This window comes from Brachyistius frenatus, unplaced genomic scaffold, assembly GCF_029030835.1.
Source record: "Brachyistius frenatus isolate BFR_SWC_R1_liver_20210118 unplaced genomic scaffold, ASM2903083v1 Contig_378, whole genome shotgun sequence".
In the NCBI taxonomy this organism is placed as follows: Eukaryota; Metazoa; Chordata; class Actinopteri; family Embiotocidae; genus Brachyistius; species Brachyistius frenatus.
This window is the reverse complement of record NW_027210977.1, coordinates 155808-171654: the sequence shown is the minus strand read 5'-3', so window position 1 is coordinate 171654 and position 15847 is coordinate 155808. Positions and strand designations below refer to the sequence as shown.

Sequence of the window (15847 nt, the reverse complement as noted above, 5' to 3'; positions counted from 1 at the left end):
AGAAAAAGATAAATCAGAAGTTTTCAGTGAAGTCTTAAAGTCACTGACATTAAACAAAAACCTCTTTCTGTTCACGTAAATTCTATAAATATTATATGAATTAAATAATGATTATTTTATGATGACTTGAGGATTTGATGCAGACGTACTTCCAAAGTCTCTTCATTTGTTTGCAGTTTTAAGTTAAAAATAAAGTAAATAAAAGAGACACTGAAGATTGCTGCTAAAATTCCTCCAATAGTCATCGGTTTGATTTGAAGGTCGAACTCCTGTCGACAACATCAAAATAGTAAAAATGTGAAGGGACCCTGGAACTGAATTGATCATTCGGCAGATTTGTTTTTTATATTAATCAGCTGTTTCGTAAACCATCATCCAATCAGGCTTGATTTGTTTTCTCACATGTTCTCTTATTTTTAATGTTGTTTGTCTTTCATACCAGAGTCCAGACTTCATTGAAAAACCCTCCGAGATCAGAAGTGACAGAAAAAGTTCATGAAACTGGTAAGTTTCACTATCGTTTCTCAGCCTGAAGTCTTTTACGGGGTTTTTCCTCCCACACCGACGTTGAAACACCAAAAAACAAAGTGGGCAGTAATCAGATTACGTTTAGTTGAGTGTGGAACTCCAGCTGAAAACATCTGTGCTGCTGCTTCACAGGCTCCAAACTACAAAAACAGACTAAATGTGAAGGGACTCTGCACACTGCTGTTTTTACTCCTCGCTGCCGTTCGACGCTTCATTTCCTGTGCAGAGGTGTGAAGAGCAGCAGCTTCAGCAGCTCTGAGTGAATGAATGAAATCAGTTCATGTATTCATTAATTCATCGTACGGTCAGAGAGAGTCCAGCTGAAAACATCTGTACAAGCTCCACAGCATCACAGGGTTCAAACTCCAAAAACAGCTGAAATATGAAGGGACTCTGGAATGGGGCTGCTGAAAAAAATGATTCTCTGACTGTCAGAATAATTCTGAGTCATTATTTACTGACTATTGTTTATTCTCACGTCACACAGACACACCAACACAAACTCAGGGCCCGACGTCAACAATAAACATACAAACTGGAACGCAGCTTGACCGACGAAGACGAGGAGACGAAGAAGAGGAAATTTTTTTGATCTCTGATATCACGACACACAAAACATTTCTCTGCTTCATCTACAAGATGAATCTGCTGCTGCAGCGACACAACGTCCCAACTGACACCACATCTGGACCGTCACATCTGGACCGTCACATCTGGACGTCTCTACATTCAGACACACAAACGCCATCCAGCAGGTCCGTTTACAGCCAGACCAGCTGCTGCTGAAACATCTGGAGGAGCATCAGCGGCTCTGACCAATCAGTGCGCTGCAGCAGGAGCGAAGAACCTGCAGGCGGTTCTGACGGGTTCTGCGTTCCTGTGTTTGGTGCTGCTGTTGCAGGTTCTGCTGGAGGATCTTTGATCTCGGTGGAACCTGCAGCTCCAGGATGAACTGATTACTTCTAGTTTCCTTGTTTAGATTTATTTTGGTTCTATTTGAGTTCTATCGGATCGGTTCTGTAGTTTTCTGTATTTAACGCTTTCTTTTTAAACCTCTGTGTGACTTTGTTTTTAAAGGATCGATAATCAATGAATCTGACTGGTTTGTGTTTGTGGGACTTTGTTTGTTTTCTCTGCTGAGGAGTGACGTCACTCCGTGAGAGTGAGGTGTGGATGAAGAGCAGCTGAGGAAGACTCACCTCCTGCAGAAGATCCTCAGGCCGGTGAAGGTCCTGCTGTTGTGCTGGCAGCGGGGGGCGGGGGCGGCGGGGGGTAGCTCGGTGTTGGAGGCTGAGGAGGACGAGGTGGAGGAGGAGGAGGATGCGACGGAGGCGGGGGTGAAGGGCTCCTCGGCTCCGTCCTGCAGCGGGGCTCCGGGCTGCTCCTCTTGCGGGTCCATGCTGCTGCTGCGGGGCTCACAGGCGGAGCTGCTCGGGAGTCGGCGCGGGGCTCCGGCGGTCCGAGCGGCAGCCGCACATCCTGCCCGCCTCCGGTCGACGCTCCGCGGCCGCTGCTCAACTTTCCACCGACAACTTTCCGCTCAGACAGGAAGTGCAGCTGCAGGTCTTGAGCTCTCAGCAGGAAGCCGAACTACACAACTCCTCTCCGAGTTACAGGAGGAGGTAGAGGTGGAGGAGGAGGTGGGGGCTGCTACTTCCTTCCTTCCTTCTCCGGACCCTCCCAGCCGGAGGAAGCCCGACTCCTCTCCGCGCGCTCTGAACACAGCTCCATATCCAGCGAGTTTCCCGCGCTGACAGAAAAACAGAAAACACCAGTTAGTGAGGAAGGAGCTCCTCTTCCTCCTCTGGGTCGACCTGTTGCTGCTCCGCCTCACGGTTCGGGGCCTCCTCTTCCTCGGAGTGACTCTCCGCGCGCCTCTCTCTACTTTTTATCTGCGCTCTCGGGCGAAGGAAGGGGGGACCGCTCTTCCTCCTTTGCCCCGCCCACAGCCTCTACTCCCCGCCCTCTGATTGGCTGAGGAGGCAGAGGTGAGCCACCTGCTGGTGCTTCGGACTCTGTGCAGCCGCCGAGGAGTCGGAGAGGAGGAAGTGAACTAATTTACTCCTGAACAGCAGCTCGGAGCTCTTCTTCTTCTTCTTCTTCTTCTTCTTCTTCTTCTTCTTCTAATTCTTCTTCTAATTCTTCTTCTTCTTCTTCTTCTAATGTAACAGCAGCAGCAGCGCACGTGTGGTTCTCCGCTGTGGTGCTGATCAACTTCTCTGCCTCTCACTCGGATCACATTTCTGAAGCGCTGCTCTGCAATGTGCTCCCTCCCACACAGCTTTTACATAAAGACGCGAGGCAGCCCACACCGCCGCGGAGAAGCGCGTGCTGCAGTGAGCCAGAGGTCGCGCGGCCGCACCGAGACCCACGCACACACTTCTCCACCACACGTGCACGTGGCGGCTGCATCCTCCTGGGTTCCCCGCTCCGAGGTGGAGCTGCAGGATGAGCGGGTTATTTTTGATAGCCAATTAAATCGGAGGTGCAGCGGGCAAGAGGACGCAGCTCCCATTAACGGCCCGTTTTAAACACCGGAAACACTCTGCACGGTTTCACTTCCATCCTAAAGACCTGCTGGGGATCTTTTACACTCATTTTATTGATTTATTTTAGTCACCAAAAGTTGTTTGGATTTCTCTAAATTCATCGGAAAAACTCTCCAGCCAATCAGAACACAATCTTATTCGTGACGCAAACGTCCTGACTTCACATCTTTACATTTAAGTTACAGCTGCAGCTGACAAATCAAATCTCAGGGCAGCGCGTGTGATACAGCCGCCAGTCCACTAGAAGGCAGCGTGTCTGGACATAAAAGAGTTCGTAGCTTCAGGTCTGTAAAATGGTTCTGATCCAGAAGTGTCTTCAGCTGCAATACCAGCGAGTGCCACTAGAGGTCGGCTCCAAAAAGCCTCCGGCTCCATAGACTCCCATTCAACTTCTCTCATCAAATCCAAAGTGAATAAAATGTGTCCATCAGTTCTCTCGGTGTTGTTAGCTAAAGTCACTCCTTCTTCTTAGTTTTCTGGAGGTCCATCTGAAAATAATCCCTCATTCATTAGAAAAGAAGATTCAAGAAGACCTGTTTTTGGGGGCGTGTCTGTTTGATTGACAGGTCTGTGGTGCAGTCAGGTTACAGCTATCGGTGGGCGGGACGTAGTATCGTCAGGTTTCCGATCAGATCGGTCAGATCCACCGCTGGCTCCTCCCCCAGCTCGTCCAAATATGGTCACTTCCTGCTCCAAACCGCTCCGAACTAATAAGATGGTGACGGACAGAATCTGAACTGGAGGATTCATAACGTTCACAAACCAACGATGACATCACTGATGGTTGATGACATCACTGATGGTTGATGACATCACTGATGGTTGATGGTTGGTTCTGAGTCACAGATAATCAATAAGTTTATTTTCTGAAATGTTCGACTGTCCTGGATCCTAAATGGTAGAATGAGCTCCACCAACATCAGGACAGCAGAAACTCTGAACATCTTCCACCACAAACTAAAAACACACCTCTTCAGACTTCACCTTGAACAGTAGAACTTAACATGGAACTTACTGATAAAACTTTGTAGTTTGGCTTTCTTGAAGAAATTGTATTTTCTTGATTCCTGTTGTTCTGATTTTGAACCCTCATGGTTGAAATGAACTTATTGTAAGTAGCTTTGGATAAAAGAGTCAGATAAATGAAATGTCATGTTTCAGGGAGTCACTTCTGCATGAAGCAGCTTCGTGAGGATGAAACAACCCTTTAAAGAACCCGTCAGAGGTCAGAGGTCAGAGGGTCACCCACCGACCAGCAGCCTCCACAGTCAGTGGTTCTGTGGTTCTGATGTTCGGGGCTGTTCCTCTTCCTCTGCAGCTCTTCCTCCTCTGACAGCACAGCTGCTGTTATCTAACACTGCGGAGGCCAAAGCTCTCAGCTCAGGGCTCAAGTGAACGTTAGCGATGCGTCGGCTCAGCTTCAAATGCTTTTAACCTTTTATTTCTCCAGAGAAAACGTGTTCGCCGTGTTGCCGCCGGCCAAAATTCCAACTCTTATGCCGATCTGTATCCGGCTCGCCGCCGCCGGGACATCGGAGGGCGGTTGATGTCCTTCGGGGCTCGGCAGGTACGGCGGTCGGCCCCCATTTTAAAAGGTGGATGATTCAGATGATTTACACAATCAGTTCAGATCAGAGTCGCACATTCAGGACGGGACCAAGTGTGGAAGATGGTCACAGTCTGTCATTCACACTCAAAGGAATGGGACAGATGTGAGGTCACAGTGACCTTTGACCTCTGAACTCTAATCAGTTCATTCTTCAAGTGAATTTTGAATTTGTGCCAAATGTTCAAGAAGTTTCCTCGAGGAATTCCCGAGATGATGCGTTTACAAGAATGAGACAGATGAATGGGGCAGACGTGATGGGACAGGGACCTTGACCTTTGACCCTTTGACCTCCAAAAGTGAATCAGTTCATCCTTGAGGTCAAGTGAACGTTTGTGCCAAATTTTAAGAAATTTCATCAGAATATTCTTGAGATATTGTGTTGACAGCGTGTTGTTTACAGGAGATGGATGACTTCCGGTTAAAGTTCAGAGGAAACGACTGAGCCAAAGTCCATTATGAAAACTGAGCATTTTAATCAGCAGACATCCATAAAGTCCATAATCCCGGAGGAGGGGTGTGAAGGGGTTAAACTGAGCCGCATGGTGTCCGGTTAGCAGCTTTTTATTCATCTGTCAGAAACAGGTCCAACATTTTTAACAAACAGCTGTCAGAATCGGATCGACGGTTTCCCCCCCGAGTCCTGACGGGGAGCCAACAAACATCAGGGCTGATGACTGCTGGTGTGCAAGGGGTTAAAGGCCAAACGTTTTCTGTTTTTATTTTCAGTTTTGCTTCCATTATCAAATATTTTTGTGGCTTTAAGAACTGAAAATAATTTCAGTACAGTTTGTATTGAAATTTGTGACATCACAAACTCCTCCCGACGTCACGATGTGTGCATTGAGTGCTCTGATGCTTCCACAGAATTAACAGCATCTAAACCTGCTTTATAATTTAAAAAAAAAAAGACATGAAATCTGAATTAACACAATATGAGACGTTTGTGGGACCTTTAACATGTTGGTTTGGTCCGACTCATCGATGAATGAACGAATCCACGACGACCGTGACATGAAGCGTGTCGTCCAGGCCGCCGCCGCCCTCCCGCTCCATAATCACATCAGCCGTCTGTTTCGGGGCTCCGCGGCCGTGATGAGCGGCTGCAGCGACTCTGGCAGCGAGCTGCAGGTCGCTGTAATCTCATTACTCCTCCCAACACAGGACCAGAACAAACCCATGTTACATCTCCAGTAATGACATTACAGAGGACGGGCTGGTGGCAACGTGCGCAACAAACGTACCCAAAATAAAAACGGTTTAAATCGAAAAACTGTTTGAATATAAAAACTGTCACCTAAATATGTTTTTAACATTATATTTATTGATATTTATGCTATTTATGATACAACTCACCATCAACTACAAATATTCTGGGGAAAGAATAAAAAAAAAAAAAAAAGAAAGAAAAGAAACTAGAATGTGATTCAACGTCTTTAATGTCAGCTAACACGCTAAACTGCAGACTGCAGAACGTTTTTACTTCATCTCGGTCTGAACTCGACGTTGTGAAGTTGGACAGATAAATATTAATATCATCTGCAAAGAGGGAGACGTCTTTGTCCTCGTTTTGTGTCTCTTTCTGTGTATTATGTGGACATCTTCAGTGTTTTTGTGTCCTTTTCTGTCTCCATGTTTAACTTGGATTTATAATTCATTCATCACTGATTTATTTTCTCTCTCTGAATGTGTCTTTATGAATCCGTCTGCTGTCTCTTTGATCGTCTAGAGGACCTGAACTGTCTCACCGAGCGGAGACGTCATGCAGGAGGTGTCCCCGTCCCGTCCCGTCCTGAGGCCTGCTGCTGTCTGCAGGTGGAGGTTTGTGGCTGTTGGAGCAGCAGTGTGGGCGGAGGCCGGTGAGGAGGCTCCAGGTCCGCCCCCGACGTGCTGCAGCCCTCCTTACATAAAGAGCGTTATGAAACCCGTCAACAAGCTGCTTTGATCCACACGAGCCGGTCATGAGTCACTTCCACCGCGGAGCAGAAAGCAGCAGAGGAGCTGCGTTATGTCATCAGAGGGCAGCGCTGCGCTGCGCTGCACCGACGCTGCAGGCGCAGCAGGGAGAGCGTTCAGGAGCGCTGTGGGCGGAGCTAGAGAGCACTTCACCGTCACTTCACGGGAACATCTCTGCTTTTAATGTCCTTCAACACTTCATCTTCATCTTCATCTTCACGCTGATCTGAACGGTCTTGATTTAGTAACCTAAAGTAATAACCTCTGTTCTCTGAACGAGGTGCTCCGTGTCTGGGGAGACGCTCCCGGATCAAACGCAAGCTAGTGACACGTTTTTCATGAGCCAAATGAGGGTGGGCGGAGCTAACGTAACAGGCTCACCTTCAACTCACCTGTTTTCAGCAGACTGAAAAGAAACAGAAGAAGAGTCGTGTTTTTTTCCTGTTTTTTTTATTTATTTTTTTTATCTCTGATGGCGTTGCGCGTAAACAAAGAAAAGCTCGACAACTGCCGGCGGTCAAACTTAAAAAACAACTGAATCGACCTCACGCAGGCGACACCAAGTGGATTTCTGGGAAAGTCCAAAAAACACAGCTGCAGTTACAGCTCATCACCACAGGCGGCGCCAAAGACATTCATTCCTCATTAATACTGAGCGCTGATAAAAGAACTATTGATGAAGGAATCGCTCGGTCGGGTTATTGATTATTGATCAGTGGGAGAACCGGACCAAACCCACCTCACAGAGGGTGGACTCTGGATGACAGGTGAGGACAGGTGAGGTTACCTGGAGGGCGTGGCCAGAGGAGGAAGTGACCGGGCTGCTGCTCAGTTCATCTCTTCTCGCTGTCAGTTAAGTTTTGAACTTGTGAGCGTTTGATTTGATCTTTCAACGTGTAATAAAGAGAAATTAATCTTTCAGACTTTAATCATTGTGAACGAAGAGAGTTCAATGTTTTCTGCTCCTCCGAACAGAAAAACCACCGCGACAGGGTGGGAGGGTGTACAGAGAAACGGCAGATAAACAGTCGCATGAGGAGTGTGTGTGAGTGTGAGTGTGTGTGTGTGTGTGTGTGTGTGTGTGTGTGTGTGTGTGTGTGTGTGTGTGTGTGTGTGTGTGTGTGTGTGTGTGTGTGTGTGTGTGTGTGTGTGTGTGTGTGTGTGTGTGTGTGTGTGTGTGTGTGTGTGTGTGTGTGTGTGTGTGTGAGTGTGTGAGTGTGTGTGTGAGTGTGTGTGTGTGTGTGTGTGTGTGTGTGTGTGTGTGTGTGTGTGTGTGTGTGTGTGTGTGTGTGTGTGTGTGTGTGTGTGTGTGTGTGTGTGTGTGTGTGTGTGTGTGTGTGTGAGTGTGAGTGTGTGAGAGTGTATGAGTGAGTGTGTGAGTGTGTGTGTGTGTGTGAGTGTGTGAGTGTGTGTGTGTGTGTGTGTGTGTGTGTGTGTGTGTGTGTGTGTGTGTGTGTGTGTGTGTGTGTGTGTGTGTGTGTGTGTGTGTGTGTGTGTGTGTGTGTGTGTGTGTGTGTGTGTGTGTGTGTGTGTGTGTGTGTGTGTGTGTGTGAGTGTGTGTGTGTGTGTGTGTGTGTGTGTGTGTGTGTGTGTGTGTGTGTGTGTGTGTGTGTGTGTGTGTGTGTGTGTGTGTGTGTGTGTGTGTGTGTGTGTGTGTGTGTGTGTGTGTGTGTGTGTGTGTGTGTGTGTGTGTGTGTGTGTGTGTGTGTGTGTGTGTGTGTGTGTGTGTGAGTGTGAGTGAGTGTGTGAGTGTGTGTGTGTGTGTGTGTGTGTGTGTGTGTGTGTGTGTGTGTGTGTGTGTGTGTGTGTGTGTGTGTGTGTGTGTGTGTGTGTGTGTGTGTGTGTGTGTGTGTGTGTGTGTGTGTGTGTGTGTGTGTGTGTGTGTGTGTGTGTGTGTGTGTGTGTGTGTGTGTGTGTGTGTGTGTGTGTGTGTGTGTGTGTGTGTGTGTGTGTGTGTGTGTGTGTGTGTGTGTGTGTGTGTGTGAGCCTTCAGAGATGATCTAAACCAGATCTCGTGTCCTATTTGTCTTTTACTTTGAAGATTTTCCACTTCCACCTCCTCGCGGCCGTCGGCCAGCAGCATGAAAGCCTCCCTGATCGGTTTAATGTGCTTAAAGTCAGACGTGAACTTCCATCTGAGGAGCAGCGAGCCGGAGCTGCTGTTCAAAGGAGAGCAGACGCAACTGGAAAACTAATCAACACGGAGCCGAGCAGCACGCCGGGACCGTAACGCGGTTATCAGGATCTAATGAGGCCGGGAAGTTATTATCCGGCCCGTGATGGATCTGCTGCCCTCTGATTGGGTTAGACCGAGCTCGGCTGTCAGTCAACAGCACCGAGCCGGCCGATTGGTCCACGCTCAGCATCCTAAAGCGGCACAAAACCGGGTCTCACCCCTTATTTTAAATGTACATCATCACATCCTGTCGACTCGTGCGATTTTTCACTCTGACTTTATTTTGGGGCACCGATCCTCCAAATCACCTGGATTACGACCTGCCCGAGGTGTGATGTCGCACAGATAAATCTCACTTGAAGATTTGGGTGAAAATAAAAAGACCCCCGTTGTCATAGTTACAATAGTAAACAGTTGGTTTACGAAACCAAAGAGAATCTTCATGATTGCATCGAACTCCAAAAAAAAACTTCACACAGGCGACACCGTGTGGATTTCTGGGAAATGAAGTCCAAAAGAAACACAGCTGCAGTTACAGCTCATCACCACAGGCGGCGCCAAAGACAACAAATTTCAGTTACCTTCCAGTCATCTGTCGTCTCCGGGCACAAACAAAAAAATAAATACCAATCAATACAATAATTTTGTGTATTTGTTGAGCCGACAGTTTGGAAAATGTTTTCTGGTCAAAAGTTTCAGAAACGCTTTGAGTTTATCCATCTTGCTGTAAGTTGTGAAAAGTGCTTTGACCTTTTTGTGTATTTTTTTTTTACACCATTAACACAATAACACGATTAACATGACATTTTAAATGATGATGACGGTACCTGAAACCCAGAGAGCAGAGGAGGAACAAATCACTCAGACCGAGCTGCACCAAAACCAAAAAGCTACACAAACATCTGTGTCGGAGCAGCCGGATTTGGCCCCCCGGCCACTGTTTGGACATCAGTACGCTGTAGAGATATGCAGAGCAGCAGGAAGTCAAGCTGAGTTTGGACCATCGTCTGTCTGACCTCTCCCTCTGGTGGCTGTTTTCAGTCACTGCGCCCAACTGCAGCAAATATAAATGAAGTGGAAAAACAGACTGTGCTGTGACCTTTGACCCCACCTCCTGAGAGCTTCATCCATCAGAGGACCCTCCGCATCATCAACACATCTGACTGGTATGTTTTTTAAAGTTCAAAGTCCCGCTCCATCCTGGTCCGTCCCTCAGAGACCCTCAGAGACACTAAGAGACCCGCTCCGACCAAATTATGCTCTAAAAATTAAGCAAAGATAGAAGACCACGAGCCGACTCCTCATTACAGGTTCATTTTTACCTTTTAACTGAGATAATGCAGCGTTCACTCAGTTACTGCGCCCCCTGGTGAACTGCATAGAGCCCTCAATCTCAAAGGGCTCTTCCTCCATCGACACCTTGGACCCCCCCCCCCCACCCCCCTCTCTGTGACGACTGACCAGGTTAGGAGACAGCTGGAGAGAATCCACCAGCGCAAGGCTGCAGGACCTGACGGCATCAGCCCCGTGGTCCTGAAGACCTGAAGGCATCAGCCCCGTGGTCCTGAAGAACTGACGCCATCGGCCCCGGGTCCTGAAGACCTGAAGGCATCAGCCCCGTGGTCCTGAAGACCTGCGCCGTCCAGCTGGCTGAGGTCCTACAACACCTCTTCAACCTGAGCCTGAAGCAGGAGGAGGTCCCGGTGCTGTGGAAGACATCCTGTCTGGTTCCTGTCCCCAAGAAGACGACTCCATCTGGCCTCAACGACTACCGTCCGGTTGCCCTCACATCTCATGTGATGAAGGTGCTGGAGAGGCTGGTCTTGGCCCACCTCAGGCTGCTGGTGAAATCTTCTCTGGACTCTCTACAATTTGCGTCCCAGCCTCATGTGGGAGTGGACGACGCCATCATCTACCTGCTGCAACGAGCTCAGTCTCACCTGGATGGAACCGGTGACTCTGTGAGAATCACTTTCTTTGATTTCTCCAGTGCATTCAACACCATCCAACCACTGCTGCTGAGTGAGAAGCTGCGGGTGGTGGGGGTGGACGCGTCCACCGTCTCCTGGATCAATGACTACCTGACAGGCAGGCCACAGTTTGTCCGTCTGGGCAGTGTGCTGTCTGATACGGTGGTCGGTGGTACTGGAGCTCCTCAGGGAACTGTTCTGTCTCCCTTCCTGTTCACCTTCTACACCACTGACTTCCAGAACAACTCAGAGTCAAGACATCTGCAGAAGTTCTCTGATGACTCTGCAGTGGTCGGATGTATAAGGGATGGACGGGAGGAGGAGTACAGGGCAGTAGTGGAGGACTTTGTGGAGTGGGGGGGTAGAAATCACCTGCTCCTGAACGTGGCCAAGACCAGAGAGATGGTGGTCGACTTCAGGAGGAAGACGACGGCTCCACAACCGCTGAGAGTTCTGGGAGAGGAGGTGGACATGGTGGAGGAGTACAAGTACCTGGTGTCTCCATGACAACAGACTGAACTGGAAGACCAACATCAACGCTGTCTACAAGAAGGTGATGAGTCGACTCTTTTTCTTGAGGAAACTTCGATCCTTCAATGTGTGCAGCGAGATGTTGGAGATGTTCTACCATCTGTTGTGGCCAGTGAACTGTACTTCTAGTAGTCTGCTGGGGGAGAGGGGGGCAGCATTGGAGCCAGAGACACCAACAGACTTAACAAACTGGTTAAGAAGGCCGGCTCCATCATCGGCTACAAACTGGACAGCCTGGAAAAGGTGGTGGAGAGGAGGACGCTGAACAAACTATTGTCCATATTGGATAATCCTGACCACCCTCTCCACCTGCTGCAGGGACAGAGGAGGACGTTCTCCAAAAGACTCCTCCAGCTCTGCTGTCACAAGGACAGATACAGGAGATCATTCCAGATACAGGAGATCATTCCTGATACAGGAGATCATTCCTGATACAGGAGATCATTCCTGATACAGGAGATCATTCCAGATACAGGAGATCATTCCTGATACAGGAGATCATTCCTGATACAGGAGATCATTCCAGATACAGGAGATCATTCCAGATACAGGAGATCATTCCAGATACAGGAGATCATTCCAGATACAGGAGATCATTCCAGATACAGGAGATCATTCCTGATACAGGAGATCATTCCAGATACAGGAGATCATTCCTGATACAGGAGATCATTCCTGATACAGGAGATCATTCCTGATACAGGAGATCATTCCAGATACAGGAGATCATTCCAGATACAGGAGATCATTCCTGATACAGGAGATCATTCCAGATACAGGAGATCATTCCTGATACAGGAGATCATTCCAGATACAGGAGATCATTCCAGATACAGGAGATCATTCCAGATACAGGAGATCATTCCAGATACAGGAGATCATTCCTGATACAGGAGATCATTCCTGATACAGGAGATCATTCCTGATAGAGGAGATCATTCCAGATACAGGAGATCATTCCTGATAGAGGAGATCATTCCAGATACAGGAGATCATTCCAGATACAGGAGATCATTCCTGTCCACTGCAATAAGACTGTACAATAACTCACCTCTGGCAAAATCCATCACAGTACAATAACACTGTTGACTGTGTTTCTTGGTTGCTTGTATATTATATATATAGATATATAATGTACTGTATATATACTGTATATGCTGTGCATTTTATATTTATATTTTTTACTGCTATTACTGCTATTTTATTTTATTGCTTTTCTATTATATTATTCTATTCTATTATTTTATTCTATTGTTTCTATTATTGCTTCTGTGTGTATGCTGCTGTGGCGAAAATTTTTTTCCCTCAGGAATTAATAAAGTATATACCTACCTACCTACCTTACTGTTAGTTGCCTGAAGGTGGCAGCAGAGGACCATTTATATAATGATGCACAGTTTGTGATTGTCTGATCTCATCAGGAAGTTTCTTGGCCTGTAGCTGCTCTGTGGTCCAGGCAGTACAACTTCGTCCTGTCAATCGAAAGGTTGAAGGTTCAAATCTCCAAGTCAAAAACGATGCAGAGTGTGTGTGAGAGTTGGTAAAGTGTTTCCTCCTTATTAAACAAAAGTTATTTTCACATATCCTCGTTGTAAAAAAGCTTTTTGGAGAAAATCAGCTTTTTAACTTGACATTTGAAAATATCAAACTTTTTTCCTACTTTTACAGAAAATACAAACAACTTGCAAGAATTATCTTTTTCTTTCTCTCCTTCTTTTCTGAAACCTCGTTTGAGCAGATAGTCAAGAGGTTATTAGGTTGTACGTGTTCTTCCTCTCAGCAGGAGATCCCAGGTCCAAGTCCCTGTTGATCAAACTGTAATTTCTTGTTATTTACATTTTCTCTTTCCAATTAAGATCCAACAGCTGCAAATCAGCGGCACATTCTGCAGCTTCCATCGATATCGCAGCGTTCACATCGCATTTCTTCAGGATATGTACATGGTAGTTGAACTCCAGCCGTTACGGTGATATACAGATGACCTGTAGGGGCAGCATGGAGGTGTAACAGGGTCAGATGTGATATACAGATGACCTGTAGGGGCAGCATGGAGGTGTAACAGGGTCAGATGTGATATACAGATGACCTGTAGGGGCAGCATGGAGGTGTAACAGGGTCAGATGTGATATACAGATGACCTGTAGGGGCAGCATGGAGTTGTGACAGGGACCTGCAGGACTAAATGGAAACAAGTCTGAGACCGTTACCTTCCTGCAACAGCTGAGAATACGTAAAACCCAGAGTGTGGGCGGAGCTAAGGATAAAATAAGATAAGACTTTATTAATCCTGCAGTGTGGGCATGCAGTTGTCACAACAGCTTAAGAATACAGATAAGCAAAAGATAAATACACAGGAAGAAAACACAAGAAATACACATGCAATAAAAAAAGAATAGAAAAAAAAGAGCACATTTTTAGAGGACTGTATGAAAAAACTAGAATAAATACACACACACAAGTTATATACACTAAATAAATAAATACACCTTGATATGTACAGAGAAATATAAAGAAAACATAATTATGGCACACAGGTGGTTAAAAAAATATATTGTTTATTTGTAAATTCGCAGGATATATCTTACATTGCACACAAACTGCACGTCAGTGATATGGATTACTTTATGAGTAATGTGCATAAGATATATATTACATAGTATAGTATAGTTTAAATGTGCAGACAAACATAAATTTAGGATAAAATAGTATAAAATAAAATGTAGTAACAATATTCTATTAACTATTAAATAAGAAATATAGTACATATACAAGTACCCGACATCCGACTAGTCAGTAAAGTAGCGACGCCCTCAATTGCCAACATGTTTGTTGTTTACGTGTTTGTTGTTTACATCAGGTAAATAATGATGCTGTAATTGCATCCCTGTTTGTGTGATGCGCCCTCTAGTGGCGTCCTCCAGTAACACATAGAGTTCAGAGGACAGTATGAGCGAGAAAACGTTTGAACGTGATTCAAAAGCAGGTTTGTTTCCGGCCTAATTCATTTCTTTAGAGACTAAAATGGAAGAAAACATTCGTCGTCATTGTTCCCTGAAGTCGTTTGAACATGTGAACATGTGAACATGTGAACAGGTGAACATGTGAACAGGTGTGTGAGCCGGTCGGTTCAGGAGGCTGTTATCAGTATCACGTATGTCTGACGGACGGTGGCAGCGACAGGCGCGCTTTAGTTGTGATGGTAACATCGGTAACACATTCACTATCTGACCACATGAAGGAAGACGGCCACAGCCTGCTGCTCCTCAGTGATGGACAGAACAACAAGAATCCTTTAACGTATTTATGGAAACTGGTGTCATAATTAATGTGTTTTGTAAAGTCACAATGACCTTTAACCCTGAAATTTGAATCAGTTCATCCCTGAGTCAGAGTGAACGTTTGTGCCAAATTTGAAGAATCTCCCTCCAGGCGTTCCCGCGGTTTCACACTCACACAACAGGGACCGACGGGAAGGACGGACATGAGGTCACACTGACCTTGACCTCTGACCTTTGCCAGAGGACGTTTGTTTCTTTATTCGCCTGGTTTCCATTCAGACAGGAAAACATTGAATTGCTGACATTTTTATTTTATAAAAACAGAAAGAAAGAAAAACCTTTAAATAAAAAAGCATCTTCTACTACTAGTAACATGTTATTAACATGTTAGTCACATGGTATGTTCTCTAACGTGTCCGAGGGGTCGTCATCTTGACCTTCTCGCATCTTTGATGTTATGAAATTATAATTTTTTTCCTGTTTAAATCAAACCTGAAACCACAGAAAGGTCCCCGAAGACTTCTGCCCCTTAATCAAACTTTATTTATAAAGAAAACAAATCGTGTTCAAAGATCTTTACAAGAAAAACAAGAGATGGAAAAAAAAAACAATAAAATAAAAAAATAAAAAAAATCAATATCAATGGTGAAATTGTTGAATAATTAAAAAAAAGATATAAAAGACACGTTTGATTAAACGTATTGTATATTAATGATAAAATGAAGATGAACAGATGAAGTCCAGCTGATTCTTCTGCAGCTTCATGGATGAAACTCTTCCTGCACTGACTTATTGATCCTAATGTCACCGAGACCGACTGTGGTGGAAACAGAGGAGCAGGAGGAGAGGCCGTGCCACCTGTCCTCCTCCTCCTCCTGCTCCTCATCTTCCTCCTCTTCCTCCACAAGTGCAACAGTCCGGTTGCCGGCAGCGAGCAGCCGAACATGGAGGCCGCACGGCGGCCGGCTGGCAGCGGACGGGTCGTCTCTGGAGCCCCGGACGGAGGAGGAGGAGGAGGAGGAGGAGGAGAAGGAGGAACACGTAGCCAGTCAGACACACAACAACACGGCGAAGTGCTGCGCTCCGCCGCCGAGTTTCATGGTGTGTGTCAGCGTGAGTGTGTGTCCCAGTGTGTGTCCCAGTGTGTGTGTGTGTGTGTGTGTGTGTGTGTGTGTGACTTTCTCTCCATAGAGTTTCACTGAGTTTACATCCGGGTTTTTTCCCTAGGCAATGGAGTCGCAGCACCGCCGTTC

General features: G+C 46.4%; 1 protein-coding gene across 3 annotated transcripts in view; it reads right to left on the bottom strand.

Moving 5' to 3' along the window:
- The window catches only part of dgkzb (diacylglycerol kinase, zeta b), a 30835-nt gene extending 28039 nt beyond the window's left edge, over positions 1 to 2796 (bottom strand). Inside the window, exon 1 of one of the 3 annotated variants that reach the window (XM_069724470.1) lies at positions 1728 to 2796. In XM_069724470.1, coding sequence (XP_069580571.1) covers positions 1728 to 1927 — 200 coding nt within the window. In that variant the 5' untranslated portion in view covers positions 1928 to 2796. The remainder of the gene's footprint in view (positions 1 to 1727) is intronic. The other 2 variants (XM_069724471.1, XM_069724472.1) reach the window with 2 other exon arrangements.
- Between the last annotated feature and the right edge of the window lie 13051 nt (positions 2797 to 15847).